Here is a 23,139-nt window from a genome sequence, read left to right as displayed (position 1 = left end):
AGGCTACATACTGTCATGTCTAACCAAGGCATGTACTTCCTGTTTTGGAAACTAGCTTGATAAGAAACTAGTGACCAGAGACTTCTTGCGGTGTTGTTGTCTTAAGATGTTTTCTACACTATGAAAGCTTTTTGAGATCATAACAAGACTTATCTGTTGGTTAATACGAAACAAATTGATTCCAAATTATCATCCTCTATATTCTGATAAGAAGTGTCACCTTTTGTATTTAAAAGGTAAACATAATATTGGAAAGTATGTGTATGCAAGTGGAGTGTCTAGCAGATTTGCAAATTCCTTCAACTAAACTTCATGGAGAGTCTGACTGGTTGCCATTTGACTGGGTTAATGACTGTTGACCCTTGACCTCAATTACAGTTGGCAATCAAGAATACTGATTTGCAATATGTATAGGCAGAGTGTTTGAAGAAGCAACAAGTTGAAAGTTGAAATGATGACCAATTCTAATTGTTGCCTTGAAGACAGTTTGTGTCTTTAATACCATCTAATGTCTTCTGACATTGTAGCATGGATACAAGTTATCCTACTAGTTGATACCCTGGATCAAGGTTTGAGGGTATGTCAAATGATATCAGAAATTTGACTGTTGGCATCAAGTTTAACTATTATAGTACTACTAGTAGAGTTAAAGTCAAAATAGTCATTTACATTTGTACTAGTAGTAACTTATTAGTGTGATGGTTTGTACAGTGTTACTTCATCTGTGTGATGGTTTGTACAACGTTCCCTCATCCACAGCTAATCAAAGTGGATGTCATTACTTGTGCATCAAGTGAGAAAACAGGTGTAACTATTTTCAAGGAAACTTGCATGAAATCATCAGAGTTGTAACTATTAAGACTGACTTGGATGATTTGTTAACTCACCTGTGACCTGAGCTAGCAATAAAATACAAGTAAATTCCCTGTGTTTGTGGGGGGGGGGGGGGGGGGGGCATTAGAGGAGGGGGTGTATTAATTGAAATATTTGACTAAACAATTGTCACAAATTACTGATTATCTGTCAACCATCTCCATCATTGGAATCATCATCAGCCACTTCTGTTGACAGTCACTAGTCTAGCTGTAATAATTGTAGCATTTGATGTGATTTTAACGGGTAATTTCTTCTGCTTTTGTGCTTTTTTTCATTCCGATGTTAACCCAAATCAAACACTACAATTCCTGCAACGCAAACACAAATAGACAGAAGCGATTCAGATCAGAATTGGAAAGTTGGATGGATTTTTCTGCTAAATTACGCCTTACCTGCCAAAAAATTGAACATTTCCTAACACCAACATTGATTACGGAGCCTTCAAGACCCAAGAAGTGTTCAGAGGTACCACAATTCTGTCAAAATCGGCAAATGTAGCAATGCATGCAGCATTTTGAAATGGGCAGTACGCTGACATTTCGCTCACGTTTTCAATGTGGTCTCGTCTAATTGCGTTTGCGTTACAGGAATTGTAGCATTTGATTCAGGTTAAAATTGGAATGAAAAAAGGCACAAATACAAGAAAATACCCCTTAAAATCACGTCAAACACTACAATTATTGCAGCTATCACTAGTCGAGCTGTGTGGAAGGCTGAAGGGTGGGGGGTGTGGGTGAGGGATGGGGGGGGGGGGGAGGAGAAGTGAATAAAGTCCTAGATGCCATTAATGACCAGTATAGAGCTCGGCAGAATCAGTAACTCCACTTAGGAGTAGTACATTTATATACTATTTCCATGAACTGTACATGTGTAGGGGAGTCATAGATTCAACTAGTAGACAGGCTGAGATGGAGAGTTCATGGCATGCATTTCTGGCTATTGTCTGATGACTGTCTATTATTCAAGATCCTAATTAGACATTTTTATACATGGTCTATGTATTTCAAAAGAAGTGGAATTTCAAGAATTCTTGTTTGTCTGCCACCTGGACTAAAAGAATCACCTGTACTGGTAGACTCAATCAGCCAACCAGAATTGTTCTGGCAGTTGTAATACTATTGCACATTGTTAGATGTTCTTCCAGGTGCTGTGGTAGAAAATACCTGATTGCATATCAAAAGCTGCAAGCTAGACAGTGAACAATGTCTTATTTGCTGAGAAAATTGCCTAATTCCCTCAAACTAATTGTCTGGTAACAAACCTTATGTGTATGGTAGCATATATTCAAATCATTATTGACAAGTAGGTCAAAATAAGAATATGTAGGGTTCCACTCACCCTAGGCCAAAAAAAATAGCATTTCTGATAACCTGAATGATCCTAGTTTAAGCCACCGACCCTTAACATTTTTTCCATCCAGAAACTAGTGAGAATTTACTTCTATTTCTGTGCAAAATTTCCTGCCGCAGTCAAGAATTCTTTTCAAAAATCCCCTTCCGGAGATACCGAGTACAATATGCAGTCTGCATATTGTGTTCATCTACTTCACATATATTTGTCTTCATTTACTTCTTTTACACCACATCAAACTATCAGAGAAGTTCTGCAAGCAACAAGTGTCTTGTCTTAAGAGTTCAAACAATTTCTCAAAAAAAAAAAAAAAAAAAAAAATGAAATGAAATACGATACAATTTTGACCCACCTACCCTAATGTCTGAAGTCATATTGGAAATAAAACATTGTTTTTTTTAATTTTTACCCTAATATACCGAGTTTTTCCCCATTGGATGTCAGACTGACACTAAATTGTTCCATGTAGTTCTGAAAAAAATGTAAAAATAGCTTGAAAATCAGAAGCTTTGGAAAAAAATGAAAACATGTCACGACTAAAAATAAAAAGATCAATTCCAGTACCACCCATTTGTTAAAAGGTATGCAGTCAGAACAATAGTATGATGTTGACAACATTTGAAAATCAAAAATGTTTGAAAAACTGACACAAAAAAGGAAAATGTCACAAGTAAAAAAATGACCAGTACCGTGGACCAGGTATGCAGTCAGAACAATAGTATGATGTTGACAACATTTGAAAATCACAAAAACGTTTGAAAAACTGACACAAAAAAGGAAAATGTCACGAGTAAAAAAAATGACCAGTACCATAGACCAGGTATGTAGTCAGAACAACAATACAATGTTGACAACATCTGTGGTAGTTAGATATTTATTTTTAAAATCCTCTTGCATCAATGTCTACATAGTTGTTGCACAAAGTTTAATAACTTGAGCCTTTTTACTCAATTTGTTGTCCAGTTTATTAAATTTTAACTAAAATTCTGAAGGAAAGGAACCAAATAGTCATTTCTTTAAATGAAATACCAAGTTAGAAATGCCCAACATATAACCATGTCAGTCCAGTATTTACACATCAGTTATTATAAATCAGAATTTTCTATGCTTGTTTCTAGGTTCAGTGTTGTAACATGATCCTATGGGATTACTGTGTGTTTACTTACATGACCTAGGTATAAATAACATGCGAACACGATCTGTAGCATATGTGAGAGATCTTTTGCAAATAAAACTAGATTTTTAGAGAAGAAACTGTCATGGCATTAAAATCATTTATCTTCTCTGTTTGAATTTTTTATAACTGATATATAAATATGTACCAATTTATCATTATTTTATCAGGATTTCATATTTTTCAGATTACTGATTTCATTTATAGTGTTATAATTAGATTATAAAATTTCAGGATTTCTCACATGGTTAGCTTTTTCCCTTTAGTTCTGCATTTGTATGGATCATTAGCCTGGAGTAAGGCTGTACAATCTGTAGACATGTCATGTGACATGTTGCAGATTTCTAGACTTTTGCAGATGAATTATACTGAATTTATTCTGACACAAATTAGAAAATTGAATGTAAAAAGGATAAGAAAAAGAATATCCTGTAATTTGTTTTGGTCGCTAGTACAATCTCGTATTGCAGAAGTTACAGTAAATGGATGTTGTGATTTATCACTAAGTTGTGACATGAAATTACCCGACCTTTGACCTAGGGACTTGTTAGGTTACCCATAATGCATTTTACAACTATATAAAACAGATTTATAGGAACATATAGTTACTAGTGAAAACTAACTTGGTCCATACATTGGTCTAAGCATGATTTGTGAGTATAATCGTTGATTGTTTTTGTCTCATGTTAAGGAAGTTTTTTGTTAACTTGTGAATATTTCTTGAAATGTTTCGTGTATTCAAAATGGTTCATTGTCAAAGTTGATTTTATGTGATAAGAAAGGAGAAGTCCTATCTTTAGGGAACTTATCAGAAGTGATTGTCAAATAATTTAGATTTAGTTAGTCATGACTGGCAGAATTAACAGATAGGTATGACTGACTAGTCAGTCTTCAACACTTGACTTTGCTTGGCATTGCCAAGATTTGATATCAAAGAAGGACATTTTTTTTATATCTTTGTGAACACAGAAAACAAATTTGAGCTTTGAGATAGATTGTTTGATATCAGAAAAAGGGTCATGAGGGCATTGAGGAACAGTGAAGGTTAGGTTAGGTATGTCACCTATACAATATAATCTCTTGTCCTTGCAATACTAACAATACAGAAACTCCCCCTCCCCCTCACAAACATACAAAAAAAAGATTATGTTCGAACTCTATAAATTATAATAATGATGCTGTGTTTCAGTGATTAATTTAGTCAGGCCTTGCATAAATAAATAAATGTCAACCAATTTTGTGTATGAGCGTGGGTGAATTCTAAAGGCCAGGGTTTCAATTCCAGATTCTTGCATTCAAATTATCTTATCAGTGGAGCCATAAGGAATATTCGTTTGTTTTGCACCAACCATTTCATATACTCATGATATAGTGCAGCCAAATCTGTTTTTGACTCCCAAATTTTAATTTTAATCTGAAGATGGTCTTTAATCCTGATATCTTTAATACATAGTAAAAGTGTCTTTGTGTTTGGTGAAGATCAGCAAGTTAAGGGGTTTAATATAACATGATATATGTAATAAAAAATATTAGGACTTCAGAGGAATTTCACTTTTGGTTGTTGGGTAGGTGGTGTAAAGGTTGAACTTTTACACACACACAATTTATTGTAAAGCATTTCTCATTCAAGCTTACTGTCATAATAATCTGGAGCTTGGAAAAAGAAAAAGCCAATAATTTTAAATGACATTGTGATTGTTGAAGATCATACATATGTGTATACAGAAAGGAAATAGGAAAAACCTAGCTGTAAAATGACATACCAAGTATAGAAACTTATCACAGTGGTGTACACATTCTCAGTTTCAAGGGGTTGAAGTTTCACACACTTTAGTTTTGAGTAGTATTACAAAGTACTGTATTATGTGAACAAAATTGTTTGTTTTTTTATACCACACTTTTGAACTATTTCTAGAATGTATTGATTTTTGTGAAAGAAAACACAAGCATGGCAGTATCAATAGTTATTACAACATTACTGTCAGTTTGCAGGATTAACCACTTCAATGAAAGCAAATAATAGTCGTACAAATTAACCTTGTCAATTTTATATTTTAAACTTCCTTAAATTATACAGCTGACTAAAATAACTGTCATGGGTGATGAATACTCATATTTCATCCATAATTTAGCCTCATAAAATGGCAGCTAGGATAGCTGAAAGAGTATGCTAGCATTTTAAGTCCTTCAAGTCTACAGTAGTCGGGATGCCAACATGGTTTCTAAGTAAATCATGAGTGAATGGAGGTGTATGAAAATGGTAATGATACCGTATAGGAACTAGACTATTAGTCTACAGGTACTAGATAGGCAATGTGGGATTTGGTTTTGAGAATTTTGTACTTTCAAAAAACAGCAGTAAGATTTTTTGAATTTTTTGGGATTGAAAAGAATCTAATGTAATGAAAATGATTGTTTTAATTTTTTTTTTTAATCAAATTTGTATCACTGTTTTTGCTCAAACTACTGTTACTGTAAGCTGTGTCAGAGTTCATATAGAAATTAATAGACTTTGTCAAATTACATGGTTTCATACTCATGATTTTAGGCAGTAAAAATAAGAATTCATTACTTGGATCTCTGGTAGATTTTACCCTTTTTTCACTGTACACTGATGAAGGTACATACATAGCCAGGCAGGAATAGTTCCTTCTAACATTGTTAGCTCAGAACCCATACTTACCCCAGTATGTTATCACCAGACATTTTACTTTTACTTCCTTCCTACATGTAGGTAAAGTTTTTATTGCAAGATTTATATTCACCATTAAACTATTAATATTTATTTAAGAAAGGTCTTAACCTTCCAGTCACATCAAAGAGAACAATATGTACAATTCTGTCATTTTGTTGCTGTGTATATAAACGCTTTTGGTTGATTGAACTTAGAGATGTGAGCAAATGATTGTACCCAGCAACAGTTTTCAAAACCATTCATAACATTTCAAGCTTTTCATCATTCTCATGTCATACACGTTATATCATACATTAACTGTTTACATTATTATTCCGATGTCTTGCAGCTGTTCAGGAGTACGACGCCTTGGCCAAGAAGTATGCCAATAATGAAGAACAAAGTCGAGAGTTAAATGAGAAATTAAAGGAGACACAGAATGAGTTGTCCAAACTTTCAAATGGTAATATTTTTATTATTAAGTCAACATATTTTATTGTTCTGTGGAGTATAAGTATGCTGTAACTTGCTTTTGTGAGAATTGTGGGCTTTTACAATATTTATTCCAAGTGGTGGTGATGATGGTGGTGGTGTGAGGGAGGGATAGGTGTACATTAAAGGGGAACAACACTCCAGGAATAGAGACATTTTTTATAAGCTATGGGTTCTGGAAAGACATTTCATGATTTTACATCACCAACAATTATGTGCAATTTCAGAGAAATATCAAGTTGATCAAGCGATTTCAAAACATTTCATTTAATAATTCTTGAATCAGTAGTAATTTACACCATTTCAATGGTAGTTATGACGACAAACATCATCACAGATTTTGTAGTCGTCTTCCATATTGTTAGAAAGATGAATACCAGAGCTTAGCCCCGATGTCCATATTCAAGCTGTACGACACTGGTAATCTGGCCTTCGGTTTACTATAACTTGATATAGACGCAAACTAAATCTATTGGTCTTCAGTGTGGTAGATTATACAAGTGGGTGATAGTGTTCCTCTGTTGTGCAAATCTAATCATCCTGTGATCGAGATAGTGTAAACATTGGAAGTCCCAAAACAGTTGCAGAGATAGTGTAAACATTGGAAGTCCCAAAACAGGGCACTGCAAGTTTATGGAACTAGTTTTCAGAGACGCCACACTACTGTGAGACTATAATTAAATGTACATCCGACCAATAACTTATCACTGGTTGAATCAACATGTTGCAACAATAGTTATAGTTTCTGTCGAGCTTACAGAACCGAAGGCTCAACTACTAGGGTAATATTAACTAAGAAGACTGCAATAGAGCCAATTATAGTATAACAAAACATTAAGTTTGCATAAATTATAAAACAGGAACGAAATTTTGATGATTCATGAAGACTTACGATATTAAAAATTGATTGTAAAAAGAATACCTTTATTATAGAGAATGTTGCCATTGAAATAGAAGCTGAATTTTGGGTCCTACTAAAAAAGGGCAAAAAATGCGTTCACATGTATTTTTTGAATTGACTACCCTCGTAGTACATGTACTTGCTTAAAGACTTTCTGGAATAGCACGATGAAAATTCTCAACATCTGTTTTCCAATCTAATGGGAAGTATTAGTTTGTTTGAAGTATTTCTTTCACGAAGTGATAACTTGGTTGTCAAGTAGAATTAATTGAAATTTCAATCACTTCCATACAATGTCATGTAATTCAACTACAATATGCTGTATACTAACATATGTCAATGTCTTAGAGGATGTCCATGAAAAGCAGGTAAACATGCATTAATATCTTCCCACAGTTTTGTGATCTTCCAAACTTTGAGATAGACAAACTGAACTCTACTCACGGTGTGACATGTCTTTTCCCCACCCCACCCCATCCATTGCCATCCCCACCCACCCACATGCCCAAAAATTAGGAAAACCTTATCTGAGGTAAACATGAATTAACACCTTGCCACAATATTGTGTATAACAAATATTATCATCTTCAAAATTTTAAAATAATAGACAGACATCTCTACTCAACGTATGACCTATCTCTCACTCCCATCCATCCACCCACTCACCAAACTAGAAGAGAAAAATCTTGTCTGAGGTAAACACAAATTAATATTTCCCACAAGGGACAATTATACAGCAAATATCGTGATCTTCGTAACTGAGAGATATTAGACGGACAACTCTACTCAAAATGTAACATGTCTCTCTCCCACCCACCCACCCACACACACACCAATCCACCAGCCCACCCACCCACCCACCCACGCATCAAAAAAGGAAAAAAGGAAAACCTTCTGAGGTGTGAAATAAATATAGCTTCAATATCTAATGTGTCTTCCTCAGTACAAAACATTGTAGGCTTGTTTGATGACCTGAGATAGACCGTAAAGGTAATTGAATTGAATGATATCAGTAAAATGGAGGGATGTCTCCAATATCTACTTTTGAAATGTACTTTTGAAATGAAATGACTGATTGTAAGTAGCAAGCCAATAAGTGTTACGATACTGAAAACATGTGAGAAATTACACAGTAAGTATAGAAAATAAAAACACCTAGCTAATCTAGTTCTAAAAGACATACTGAGAAACCATACATATCACCAATGACTTTGCTTTCACTAAATCTTAGACGTAAGTTTTGTTGTGTTTTTCAGCATACTGAGCAACCATACATATCGCCAATGACATTCAGCCCTATCAGGCTTCTCTGATAGTTGATAGCGTGGCACAAATGTTGACAGCATGGCAACAAATATTGTATCTTACAGACTAAGTCGATGATTTTACAAATCCAACCACCATTGTAAAACCAAATGCTAAAAGCATAGGGTATCAATACAGATTGTAAAATATTAGGAACAAATTTATGTTTTACGTTTCAATTCAAACAGCCACCAAATTGCATTTGGAATAAAACGATAGATTTCAGAAAATCACCAATGCTATTAATCTCAAAATCATAGCAAAGATTCTGAATGTTTTGAAAAAAATGATCTGCTGCATTGAAATATTTCCTGGTAATCAATTTGATGGCAAATGAACCAACATTTGATATAAAGAAGATGACAAAGATCCCATCATAGTCCTGGTCTGGCTTTTCTGGAACATCAAGAAAAAAGTGCTACAATATTTTATATATGGAGAATAACATTTTGTTCATGGTTCAAAGGATCACTAGAACAGTCAAATATAATTACTTGCATTATTCTACCAGTTTTGGAGAAAGACATTTATACTGAATAATAAAATCATTCTGTGATCAAGGTCTGTGATAGACGGATCAAAATATTGCATTCGTTTCTAATTTACCATTCAAGAGTAACTTTTATTTTATATTACTTTCTTTAATATTGAAATGTATTTTCTTTCGAACAGTTTCGGAAGCTGTGTTGTCAGACTACAATAATATGAAAGTGAACCTTGAAGTTGAAGAGGAATGCAGGAAGGAGGCAATGACATATGCTTCAAAGGTAAGAATTATTTATAACTTCACTGATTAGAACAAAGGTGTGCAGAAAATCATACTTTCTTCACAGCTGAGACCAACGTGAGCAGACTGTATGTGAGGACCCAATTATCCATTGTGTCATTCTCATACCTCAGTAGATACATGTGTGTGGCACCTTTAGAAAAAATCAGACAACAGTGACATATATGTATACTGCATGTCTGTGCTCACTTTAATGTAAGCCAATTTCACAGTTGTAAAAAATGGTTGGATGCATTTAAGAAGAACTATGAATTTAAATATCTTCACTTTCGGAATGACTTAGAAGATGATTTAGGTTTGAAAATATACCAGCCAAAATAAGGTGATCAGGCTTCATGTAGAAAGACTAAGTTTAAAATTTGAGAAAAATGTTCAGGTAATTGAAGAGGGACTAAAAAAAAGTATGAATACATGTAGCATTGAAAAACCTGAAAGAGTGACTGAATATCGTTTGTAATCAAGTATGCTTTGAGATCATTATGGAATAATGTAGGAGATTTGGGTGGTGAACAGTGAAAGGAAGATTGTTGAAGCACCTATATAGTAGAGTAATGCAACCATATCATAGAATGTGTATATGTGTGTTTGGAGAGGAGGGTGTTCATAGTAGTTTAGGGGTGAATACTAGGGTATACTAGTATGAAAATCAAGCTAAAGGCAAACTAGATTAGCCCATAGACCTGACTATCTGCCTCAACATACTGGCTTAACAGTATGTGTTTTCTGGTAAACGATATTTTCAAGCCAAACAGGAACATCTCTGGGCAAAACTAAGATAGAAACATGTAACATGTTGATATTAAACTATCAATGGGCATTCACAGTAGAGTGGATTCTCTGATAGCAAGATTTCGTCAAGTGGCTGCACATTTGACATCACTCTTGATTATAGGGTGATCATATTCACATAACCAAGGCGCTGTATCACCCACACTGTGTAATCTACCATATGCAACAACAATAGTGTTAGTTCAAGTGTGTTCTACTTCTGTGCTAAATTGTGTCAAAAGTCATCGTAAACCACAGTCTCTTTTATGGCACAGTCCAAGACACACCAGGCCTTCATGAGTGTCGTGGCAGAAACATCAGCTCTAGTTTGCAAGAATGGTCAAAAACCTATTCAGCAACTGGGCTATCTTAATTTGCTGATTGCGTACTTTTTGTAGCATTGGCTATGATAGATTTCATTTAGGAAACAGGTAGCTGTAACCTTAAATATAGTCATCATGTTGGTAAACATAGTAATAAATAGTTCTATTCATACGACCAAGGGGTCTAAGTAATATGAGTAACGTTTCAACCTGTTAAGTTTGACAAATAAACCTGTTGACCTGAACGGGCGAAATGTGACTTGCAAGTAATTAGAATCCATGGTTGTGTAAGAAGAACTATTTATCGGTTGTTGGTGACTGAGTGGTTAAACTACTTACCTGTTACCACTGCAGTCGGGGTTCTAACCCATTCAGGGTTGTCGGTGGCCAAGTGGTTAAACCACTTGCTTCTTACCACTGTGGTCTGGGTTCGAACCCATTCAGAATTTGATTAAATTTACTACACTGTAAGTAAGGAGAGTGTCGTTCAGTTTGACTCAACCGAACAACACAGGTTTTCCCCGGATATTCCGGTTTCATTCTGCATTAACACTTAACCTGTGAAGGATGGCCCTCACTGGACTTCTTGGGAGACAAGTGTTTATATACTTAAAGAACTATCCAGTATAAATAAGATCAATATTATTATTATTTATCGTTATGGTAGTGTTGTCTTAGCATGAAATAATGTAGTAACCTTTGTCCTAGTTGTAACTATCATAACACTGAATCAAAAATGTCGTCGAGTATAGGACAATGGAAATGATATTGAAAACTGACAGTCGATTGTTGGAAATACATCTGAATTATCACACTGGTATTACAAACATCTCCCTGTACAGATATATGTATATTCACCTTTCTAACTTTCTAGGTCTTGTGTTTTATCATGTCATACATAATGGATGTACAAGGTAAACACGTCACCACAAAATCCATAATTGGTAAACTTCGATTCATTACTATTGTGTACAGCAAAATCCAAAATTCATAAAAATGTTGATTGTTAGTTATTTACTATCTTTAGTATATTTTTGCCATGAAGAGACAAAACAACGTCATCTTTGCCAGTATAATGTAATGACCTTCACTGTATGTCTTCTGGTTGATTATAATGATGGTTTTTCTGAAAGGTCATTATAGTGAGACCTACTAAGAATCATTGCTTTGGTAAAATTGAGCAAAACAAGCTAAAGAAATTGCCAGACTAAATTGCTGAGAAGTTAATCAGAGCTTACACAATAATCGTAATGTATCACATGGAGGTACTTATATAACCAAATGGGGGGGGGGGGGGGGGGGGGGGGCTACTATTAGTATTATGGGCTCAATCATCTCAATCTGTCCATCAACAAAAATTGGTCATGAAACTATAAATCAATATTACTTAAAGTGGTCATATGGTTGAGGATTGGGTATTTATTTTGGAAAAATTTATAACACAACTTTATTATGGCTTCCTACTTGAAAAATCAATGTGAAACAACATGTGCCAAGTCCTTGTTTGTAACTCAATAAATTACAAAAGCATAATAATGTTTTGTTATTGTACATACAATAACAAACTTTTTATACATTTTTAGCTTTTTTGCAATATATTGAGTTACAAACACGTACTCATAGTTTTAGACTGTGAATTTTTAGTGTACTGGAAGGGTCAAAGGTCATTGAATTCATTGCATGACCTTAAAAGTTCAATAAATATAAACAAATGTATTGTTATTAATCACCTTAGATTGTCACCAAGATTAAGTTGTTTTCCAGTTCAACAAATTAGGTTGTAAAATTCTGTGAAAGGTGAAGTGTCATTGAACCTCTCAAATTTTTGTGAACAGTCTGTCGTTTGCACATATTTCTTTTTCTTATTCAAACATTTATCTATTTTACTAGCGTATTACACATATTTTGTATAGTTTCAAGTTACATCTGTATTTTAAAATTCCAGTCTGTGTATTGTTATGGAAAGCGCACTGAGACACAGTGTAGTGCGCTCTTTTATAAGAAATAAATTATTATTATTATTATTATTATATGTAATTCTACAGTTCTTTTTCAAGAAAAAACATAGTGAAGTTGTTTTCTCAATTAAAATGCCAAAATAAAAACCCAATTCTAATCCTTATGACGACTTTAATGTCTCCTAGTATCATAATGTTGGTATGATTATGAAAACAAGATATGTGAAGGTACAAAGTTTGCTGATAAAATGTCATGCTGGCGCCAATAGTATTGATTGTCTAGATGTTGCTTGGGTGTCTGTCTCAAGTTTATAGTGTAATGTATACAGTAGGCAAGAAAAGCTAGACGCACCAGAGACTTGTCTTGTAGTCTGCTGTCTAGTGCTATCCGTGGCATTAAATCTTAGGATCTCTGCTGCTTCGATACCATTGGTAGCATCTAGACTAGTCTTGGTGTTACTAACTCATGAAGCTTTTGACATCAGTAACACCAAGACAAGTCTATGCTAGTGTAGTTCCTATACGATATGAGTTAGTTACGATTACATCCACTCACTACATCTAGTCAGAGTCAAAAATGTTACCTGTTAAGCTGGCTAAACCCCATGCTGGGTGAAGGGTAAACAGGGCATATCAGTAGTAATCCATCACAAATTTACAGGCAGTTGTAATTGGTTACTTCTTTCAGACAATTAATCATGAATAATAATATTCCAATTAGTACAGCTGTTTTGACTATCACAGGAATTTAGGGACCCGGTAACATCATCACGTTTATATTAACGCTGTTTGGGATAGCACAGATTTCTGTTCTAGAGTAACAACTTTGACTATACGAGAAAGTGAATGTAATCATAACTTGTATCGTACAGGAACTAGACTAAGTCTCTGCATGTATTTGGTTACCTCAGCATAGTTTATGGTATCATGAGTTTGATATCTTTAGCATTGCCTTAATCCTGTCGTAACCTTCTGTAATTCCTCCAGGAATTATTGTATTCTAATTGAATGATACAGCTGACTGTTATAAATCCCACCATAAACTTTACAACATTATGTGAACTTTGGTAAACTGAACTAGAAAGTTTACAACATATAACATGCATAGTGTCAACTTTGATGAACCCTCCCACAAAATCTACACATGTAAAGTGTGTCAACTTTGGTTAACCTTATCACAGACTGAAAGGCATATCGTCACCTTTACTTAAACCCTACAAGAAACTCTTTAGCACATACTTGGGTTGATTGGGTTGTCAATCAAGTCCACCCAATTACTTCATCATACTAAACAGTATTGAATCACCTGTGAGTAAACATATTTGTATAGCAGTACAATAGTATGGTGCAGTATATCCAATCAAATTGATTTTTGGGTCCGTACCCTAAAATCATCGATGAGTCACGATGATAACTTGATACTATACCACTTATAGATTAAAAAAAGACCTCCAATTGACATGTAAAATGTCTAATTATTGGTATTTAAACAATTTCCAGTGATTATATTGTTGGTGATGTGATCGAAAAAATAATACTCCTAGCCAGTTACAGCTTGCACAGCTTCAAACAACAAAACGTGAACAACAGATCATGTATCACTGTGTGACACTGTCAATAGAAACTGTATACTGCCAGAGTGTGTGTGCTGCTATCTGATACTAGTCATGTAGGAAATTTATACTACTGTTGAACAGTTTCTGTGTCTATTTATAGAATGCCTTGTCCACACCCAAGGGGGCCGCACTCCTATCCATTAATAGCAAGCTTCTTCAGGTCAATGAACTCTTCCCTTTGCATCGACACAGGTTGAATTTTGTAAAATTCATGTATTTGGGTAAACATAACAGACATGTTGTTTTAAACAGAATGAATGGACTTGTAAAGAAAAAAAACAACACAAAATGGTATTTACTCAATACATTGCTAAAAGCCAAAAAAAAATGTGTGAAAGATTTGTTACGTACAATAACAAACATTTTACACATTTATTAATCTTTTGCAATGTATTGAGTTACAAACGCAGACTTGGTCTGTGTTGTTTCACATTGACTTTTCAGATAGGATATCATGATAAAATTGTTTTATAAATTCAAATAAATATCCAATCCTAGCACTAGATATACAGGATACACTGTTTGCAAAAGTGTATTTTTCAAAACCATGATAACCATGATCGATATCATTTTTGTAGCATAAGGTATTTGCATTATTAGACCAATTACAGTATCAGTTTGTAAATTATTCAGGGCAAAGTTTGATTATATACAAAGTACATCATAATAAGCATTATTTAATATCTCATCCCTGTGCTAATTTATGTAAATATCTGCATAAACAAATTTGCATAGCTTGAATATTGTTAGTTTAGTTTCTAAACCTACAAAGAGTCATACTTTGGATTCCATATAGGTGATGGGACATGTATACTTAAATCAGTTTCTGTATACTGAACAGTAAACCTTAAATATTACTGCACTATTCCCTGGTCTGTGAATTATGGTGAAATTAAAGTTTTCTAACGCTTTGCAGTGCACTGTACTACAAACGTGCTGCTATTACAATGACTATCTGCTTTTGTATTCCATGGTATGACTTTGTGCCTGAAAATTAATGAAGACTTGTTTATTTTTTTGCGTATTTATAAACTTTACATAGTTTCATTTATTTGTTGCGTCACCTTGTATTTTATCTTCTAAAAACCTAATTTATCATTGTATTATGGGCCGATGGCCTAAGGGTACAGAATATAGTGACTCTTACATGTAGTAACTTACTACATGTAAAACCTTACTGTAAGGTAATGAATAGTGGAGTCTAGATGCTAATGTGGTATCGAATCATCTGAGATCTGGAGATTTGATGCAGGTCAATTCAATAATGATACTAATTTCAATATGAAAACAATTCCTACTTCATGATATACTAAATGTTGAACACTAGCCGGGGAGTGAGATCATATAAAACGATGTACCACATGTAAAGTTACTAGAAAGTTGAACAGTAGCCGTGGAGAGAGATCACATAAAATGATGTACCATATGCATGTAAAGTTACTAAACTGAAAGTTGAAAAGTAGTCTTCATTCTAAGCAGTCTAGTTCCTATACAGTATCCACTCTCTTGGAATTCTTTAACCTGGTGGTTGTAGACGTATGAGTTACGATGTTGTAATGAGAAAATAATGGAGTTTAAAACAAGGAAGAACAACAAGGGTTTTCAGTTTGAACTTTTGATTATTTATTGACGTAGCCAACTTGTAGACTTGAAACGACTATCTGCTAATTAAACTGACAGTTTGATTTTTGTGAATTTTTACTATCGTTCAAAGGGACAGTGAAATTGAAAATCAAAATGTCAGTTAGGATAGCAAAGAGAGTGGTACTGCTAGTCCTTCCAGTTTATATGCAGGCTATTATTGAAGGGGAGAATATTGTGTATCGATGGGAAATAAATGATCAGAATATGATCAAATGTAAAGGGACATTTTGAAGTATTCTGTATGTGTGTGGGAAAGATATGATGAGATTAATTAAATGTGAAGGGATAGAATTTTTTCATTTTGAAGTGTTTTGAGTTGGTGGGAAAAAAAGTGGTGAAAGTAATTAAAAATTAGCAAGGAGTCTCTAGAGATGCCATTTGTTGCTTTTCAATTGATGCAGGTGTTGTAATGATGACAATTATGAGACACTTGTACCTGTAAAGTTATGTTTGCAGACATACCAATCAGTCTGAGTGATGGGCTTTTAATGACAAAGTAATGAGGACTAAACAACAACAGGTTAGCAAAGTGACAGCTGGGAACTCTAGAATGATTTATGATGTCCGGTAGGTAAACAACTGTTCTATGGAGACCCCTGCTGATCAAAAGAAAACAAGCTGGGTCATTAGGAAACTCTTAACAGATCAAGTTATGGTCTGTGTGTAACTTGAGAGAATAATAAACCACCAGTGAAAATAAACTTCAGGAGCAGTCTTATCTCAATTGGTTTTTGTATTGGCATGTGATGGGTCATGTGAAGAGGTCATTTTATTTCCTTCTGTGTATCTTTTGTGACCAGGTTTCTCTGATGATGTCATTCCTGTGCATGACTGACTTTGTGGGCAGTATTTCATTTCTTGTCAATTGGTTACACACTGCAATCCTATGGAAGGAATGACTCTGAAACAGGACCATCTTTGAAGTGAAAAGTTTGCAGTGCAGTGTGATTGTGTGTGTGGTCTCTCATGTTTGCAAATTTACATTTATTGTGTGTTGCTATATCCCTACATAATAAACTTTGTCGTAACGAATAAATCAATTTGTAACTTCTCCTTTTATCTTAAAAGTTGTGTTTTCCCAAAAGTTACACGTCGAGGGTCCTAATGGACTAGTGCTATCCTTTATTGAATCTTAAAGTCTCTCTTTATATTTTGAGATGATTCAATACCACATTGGCATCCAGAATAACATTCTAAAAGTTAATTGTATTATTGTTGCAATCTAAAATTGTAGATATTTCTATTGAAATATTGCTCACGCCTAAGAATTTTAATACTTCACTTTTCTTGTATATGAAATTGATGGTCATCAGCAATCAGATATGCATTAACTTTCCGCTAACAACAGGGAGCCTAGGGACCATGTTACAAACAAACAAACAAACAAACAAGTATGCATGGGAGGGTGAATTATCCATGAGTTTAAAATATTTCATTTACCCATGCATATTTGTTTGTTTGTTTGTTTGTTTGTTGTTTGTTTATTTGTAGCAGGCTCCCTGTGCCATAACCAATTAAATGGCAATACAGTACCTAGTACTTCTAGGGTTCATTTTGGTTGCCATGCAGTTTTGAAAGTTTCCTCATAGTGATGTACCTACGTGCAAAGTTATAGTAGCTTTCCCTGTAACAAGATATGAAGTACTAGTGTGAAATCTTCATTTGTTTGTCTCCATGTATTCCTGACATTTATCAGTCATGGATGGTAGCTTTGCAATTCCAGCTGTTTTGAATCTAGCCTTTATCAAGAAGTGTCAGAGATAAACGGAATGATATAATTAGTAAAGGTGTAGACATATTCACAAAGTCACCGCCAGTATTTTATTCACTTTGATCAGATATTGTCAGTTCTAAGTGAATATTAGTATAGACACTGATAGGTTCACAAAGTCACTGTGAGTATAGACCAGAGATTTGTCAATGGCTTATGATCCCAATTAGCGAGTCAACAAAAAATCCTCCAGTCTACCATGAGTACTCATTTTGATCAGATATTGTCAGAGCTCTAAACGAATATTAATATTAGCACTGACAGGTTTACAAAGTTGCTGGAACTATCAATTCTCGTTGATCAGATATTGATAGAGTTTTGTTAACATTGTAAATGCCAACTGAGCATGCTCAGATGCAAAGGACTGTGGGATTGTTCGTTGTTGGAGCATAATGGATTGATAGGCAGAAGGAGCCTCCTCTCACATTGGTGTAGGCAATGATAGCTAGATTATTTGTGGTAACAGTTATAAACAGTATGATAGTTTGCAGTGTGGTTGATTTATGTTTGTCAATGTTATCAGACTATTAGTAATAAAGTTTGACTGTGAATAATACACCATTCAAGATGGTGGGTTTGACAGTTACCTACTTTATGTCGTTGGAAGTACCTAATGTAGGGTGATAGGAACAATATACCTTCTGCAAGAATCTGAGTACCAAAGACTAGATTACCCATGGTTACAAACAATATGGTAAATTGTTTACAATAATGATTGAATTACATTAACAATGGCATTGTACGTCATTGCCCACGATTCACTATTCAAGATGGTGGATTTGATAGTTCACAGTTGCTAATGTTTACACCTTTGAAGTAATACTAATAGGTTAAGACTTTCTTGTCATTCTTTGATCTGTGACAAAGTCCACATTCATTGTTACAATATCTCGTTGTCAAACTAGAGGATTAACTATACTTTTGTACAATAATATTATAAATTATTGTCTGATAAGGTTACTGTGAGATCATGAAAAGAGGAACTGAGAAATTCAATGAAAAGATTTATTGTAGAGATCTGTCTTGTAAATCCAGACTTTATTTACATTTAATAGTTTAGGCTTACTGGTCATTTGTCAAAATGTTTCTCTGTCTCTGTCACTGTTAGTTATTTATCTATGTGTTTGTCTCTGTGTACAATCTGTATAAAGATGTATTCATGTAGGACATGTTTATAGTACACTCTCCTGTTTAAATAGGGTAGCACTATATTTTTCCATCATTTTCAATAGATCTGATTATTTTCCTCAGCCTATACAAATAAACAGAAAGTTATTTGAAACAATGACCTTCTGACACAGTTATGATAATACCACTATTTATTTATTTGATAAGACAATGGCATGATACATCATTACCCACAATGCACTCTTCAATGATAAATTGCCCACAATGCACTATTCAAAGATAAATATCAGAAATCATATATAAAGCTACAAGTCTGCACTCCCAAAATTGTCTGTGATAGTGTCAGTCTCTATAGAGGGAGTCAAAATAGCAGACACAGTCCAAAAATGTTACCTAAACCACTAAAGCCCTGGTCAAGGTGTGTGTGTTGCTTCCCTTAACTGACAAACAAACTTCGTCTCTGGCAGGAAACACAAAATAAGGGGAAGAAATGGGGATCGTTACATTACAAGCTTTATGGGTTGTACCTACCATTTACTGAGAACAGAGTCTGACCAACTTTTTAAGTCCATAAACTTGGCTTGGACTTGATAGTTCTGTATATGGTTAGTTCAAACCAAATAGCTATAAAGTCTCTGGGTTAGATGAAGTCAAATTGATACCAAAATATCAATATTTGTACATATATATTATTGTTATTGTTACCCCGTAAAGCTTCAGTCAGTCACATATAGGCTGGTCCTTTAACAAAATCATCCCTAAATAGTAGACATGTCATCCAGTCAGTAAGATGGCAGTTGTTTACAATAATATTAAACATTTATGAATTGGTTTGAAGAAGATTTAAAATTAATATACAGCAAGATTGAGCCTGGTAGATTCAGCTGTCAGAAACAGAGTTTTTACCTTCCATAAAGAAAGGTTATGTTATGCTATAAATATTCAGTAGGTGACAGACTTGTCATGGTAACATTATATCAGACCTATACCTTTTAAATGTCGACTTGAGATATGTGGTCTAGTCCTATTACGTTATAATCACCTCCACCGTATAGTCAAATGGATTTCTCTAGCACAGAAGTCTGTTTTTACCACCACCACCAACAGTGATAGTTTATGCTATTGGTGCGTTGATATAAACGTGATGACGTTATCGTGTCCTGACTTTCACACATTCAAACTGGAGGTTGAGTTTGTAGTAAACTGAATGAAGTAATCCATTACAACCACCTGTCAGTGTGTGATGGAGTACTACTGACATGCACTGTTCATCCCTTTCCCAGCAGGAGATTAGGTAGATTTTTGATAAAATTTGTCCATTTGACTAAATGTAGAGTAAAAAAGCTCTCTCCATGTATCGTCAAATGGCTTTCTCTAGCACGACATTCTGTTCTTACCAACCACCTGTCAGTGTGTGATGGATTACTACTGACGTGCTGTTCATCCCTTCCCCAGCAGGAGATTTAGCTAGAATTTCAATAGATTTTGTCCATTTGACTATACACTAGAAAGAGGTCGTAGAGAACAACTACATGTATAGTAACTAGACGAGAGGTACATTTTTTGTATAGAGACCATGACAAGTCTTGGGATTAATATTCCTGAATTTGACATTCATTTATTTTTATCCCAATCATAAGGACTTGCAGACACATACATTCTATGATATAGACTTGCAGTTTATTAATTTATTGTTATTTCAATTTTTGCATTTGTACAATAATTGCGCATCAAATATTCAGCTGTGCAGTTTCATTTGTATGTTATTAAATATATACTGGTTTCAATACTGATCAATTTCGAATACACGTAAATCTAAATTTTTAGAATCAAAACAGGAAAGTGAAAATTGAGAAGAAAATGGTGAAATATGAGTCGGGAAATGGTTTGAATTTCAATATACATTAATTATAATTGCAATATATATGTATATTAATTTGAAATATTAAGTCAAACTGTATATGACAGTAAATGAATACAGAAAAACAAAAATTAATGAAATTTGTCTTTAAAATTTAAATCTGATCGTTTTCATCTCTGTATATCATTTCTAGTAATTTGTTGGATATCGTAGTGAATTAAAAATATGAACGTAATAGGTTTTTCAGTAAGTGGAAACTCGCATTTTCCCAACATGCACATCATTTTGAACAATGACTGCACCACATTGAATATATTTCATTACAACAAAAGAATGATAACGTCAATCCTTACTGATAAAACTGGTTATTTATCCAAAGTGATCAATGTCTGATGTACCGAATTTGAAATATTAGAAGAAAAAAAGATAAAATCAGTCAGTGACAGGTTGCTTAGAATTGCTATAGGCAGTTTGATCTTATAAAAAATTTGTGATTTTGGAATGTGTAATGGAAAGATGATGATTTCGGCTTGATGGTATCACTGCTAATGTAGTGTTGGCTGACCCAGTGAAATGTATCTCCTTTTATATAGGAACGTATGCTGTCATCAAAACGCAGACTTCTACTAAAGTATTAAGTGACTATTGAAGCAGGACCGAGCATTCAATTATTAATGAAAACGTCTGTGAAACAGAAACATATTGATTCTACGTAATTATACGAGTGTGGTAGTTGCAACAAAGAGACAGAAAATGAATAAAGATAGCGTAATAAGTGTAGGGTGATGTAACTGTCGGAGATAGCGAAATGAATTATTACCCAAGGAACGTGACACCATTTCAAATGTCATTATTTGTATTCACATCTCGCAAGATAAGTTTTATAATTCATGAAATATGTAATAAAGAAGATCAACTTTATGAACCTGAAATGTAAGAGATGTGCTTTCCCCATGTGAAGAATGGAATGATCTTTTGTTGTAACAACCAATCAGAGGATGATGTCGATTACCATTCATTATTTCTTGAATTTCACACCTGAGCCCTCCGTCCATGGACTTTTGGATGTGAATAAGGTACTAATTAGTGAAAAGACAATCATATGTTCTTTATACATCGGTGTTGAGTTGCACAAATTAGTGGTTTTGTAGTATTCTTACGTCACAAAAGCAGATACTGTGAACTATTTTGTGTGTTGGTTCTTCAGACTGGTATATTGATAAGACTCGGTAGGTGTGTATTGTCATGTTAAATGATGAACAAGTCTTAAAATATACCAGCTACTTCTCCAACAGGGACATCACCCTGTGACCTCCATCATTGTTACCATGACAACAGGGTTGCAATTCAGACAGTACTAGTGCATTTGTAAGAACATGCATATGATCTGCATAGAAGTACTGTAGCAGGCAATTCTGACATTTCCGTATCTTCCTAGCTTATCAGTATCGTACTGTTCCTAGGCACTGCTGCTAATTTCTCTGCTGCATCGTCATTTTGGAGGTTTAGATTGTTACAGCTGTTATGCCTGGAGACTTTCCTGGAACATCCATCCATCTTGCCTTTATATGCTAGCTTTGATACAGTTAGCAAATTGACTCGAGTGAAATGCATGGAAATGAGTCTGTTGAAACACTAAAGTCACAAGTTGTTAGATTTTGATGAAAGAAATGGCTTGTAATGGAGGTGCTAACCATCACATCATCGACATGGTAACGAACAAGGTGGGTACATTGTCAATTTCAAGCGTGTCTATCTCTAATGATCATTACTTCAGACTTAGTGAGTTATCCAGTTGTGGCCAGGGACTGATAGATCCGGCTTAGAATCGTAATTTGGGTAGAAACTAAACATGCTAGTGCGTGTAAGATGTGGATGTTGTGACTTGGACAAATCAGCTTTTTACAACATCTACTATGAGGTTGTAAAATATACAATGAATGCATCATCTGCATATTTTGATGTGTTTGAAGAAGACACTCAAAATAACCAGCTGGCAGATGGCTATGAATAGAATGAACATTGATTCACACTTTATTTTATTTACCTAATTATCTTTATTGGATGAGTCAGACATTTCATATGTCCACTAAAAAAGAGAAAATTTCATTGTGTCTGTCAGCTGTGACACAACCCAGTGATGTGGGTAGAAGATTACATCACCTATCAATTTCAGGAAAGTCATTCTGAGGTCACAATATTTTTGTGTGAAAATATTGATAATTTCCATCCTTTGCTGCTTGTATAAAAATTGGAGTCTGATTTACATATTTTATGTTTTGCTGTTATATCTATGCATATCTCAAAGTTTCTCTCGGATGGTTTTTTTTTTATTTTGAAGTATAAATATGCAGGTGATGTTAAGTCGTGTTCTTTGAAGCGTACAGAAGGATACTTCAGTTTCGACCGACACAGTTTATGGCCATGATCATATCGACGATTTGAGATTTTACCACCCTATATCACATCATGTTTTTTTCTCACAGTTTTACGACCATTATTACTAGCTTG

The 23,139-nt window shown here is 34.4% G+C and overlaps 1 protein-coding gene across 2 annotated transcripts in view; it reads left to right on the top strand.

Moving 5' to 3' along the window:
- LOC144446456 (shootin-1-like) overlaps positions 1 to 23,139 on the top strand; it is a 104,618-nt gene that overhangs the window by 24,685 nt on the left and 56,794 nt on the right. For both annotated transcript variants that reach the window (XM_078136221.1, XM_078136220.1), the window contains 2 exons: positions 6,424 to 6,537; positions 9,445 to 9,539. In XM_078136221.1, coding sequence (XP_077992347.1) covers positions 6,424 to 6,537; positions 9,445 to 9,539 — 209 coding nt within the window. The remainder of the gene's footprint in view (positions 1 to 6,423; positions 6,538 to 9,444; positions 9,540 to 23,139) is intronic.

The sequence above is a fragment of the Glandiceps talaboti genome, chromosome 15 (assembly GCF_964340395.1).
Source record: "Glandiceps talaboti chromosome 15, keGlaTala1.1, whole genome shotgun sequence".
NCBI lineage: Eukaryota > Metazoa > Hemichordata > Enteropneusta > Spengelidae > Glandiceps > Glandiceps talaboti.
The sequence above is the reverse complement of the archived record's forward strand: the minus strand, read 5'-3'. Positions and strand labels throughout refer to the sequence as shown.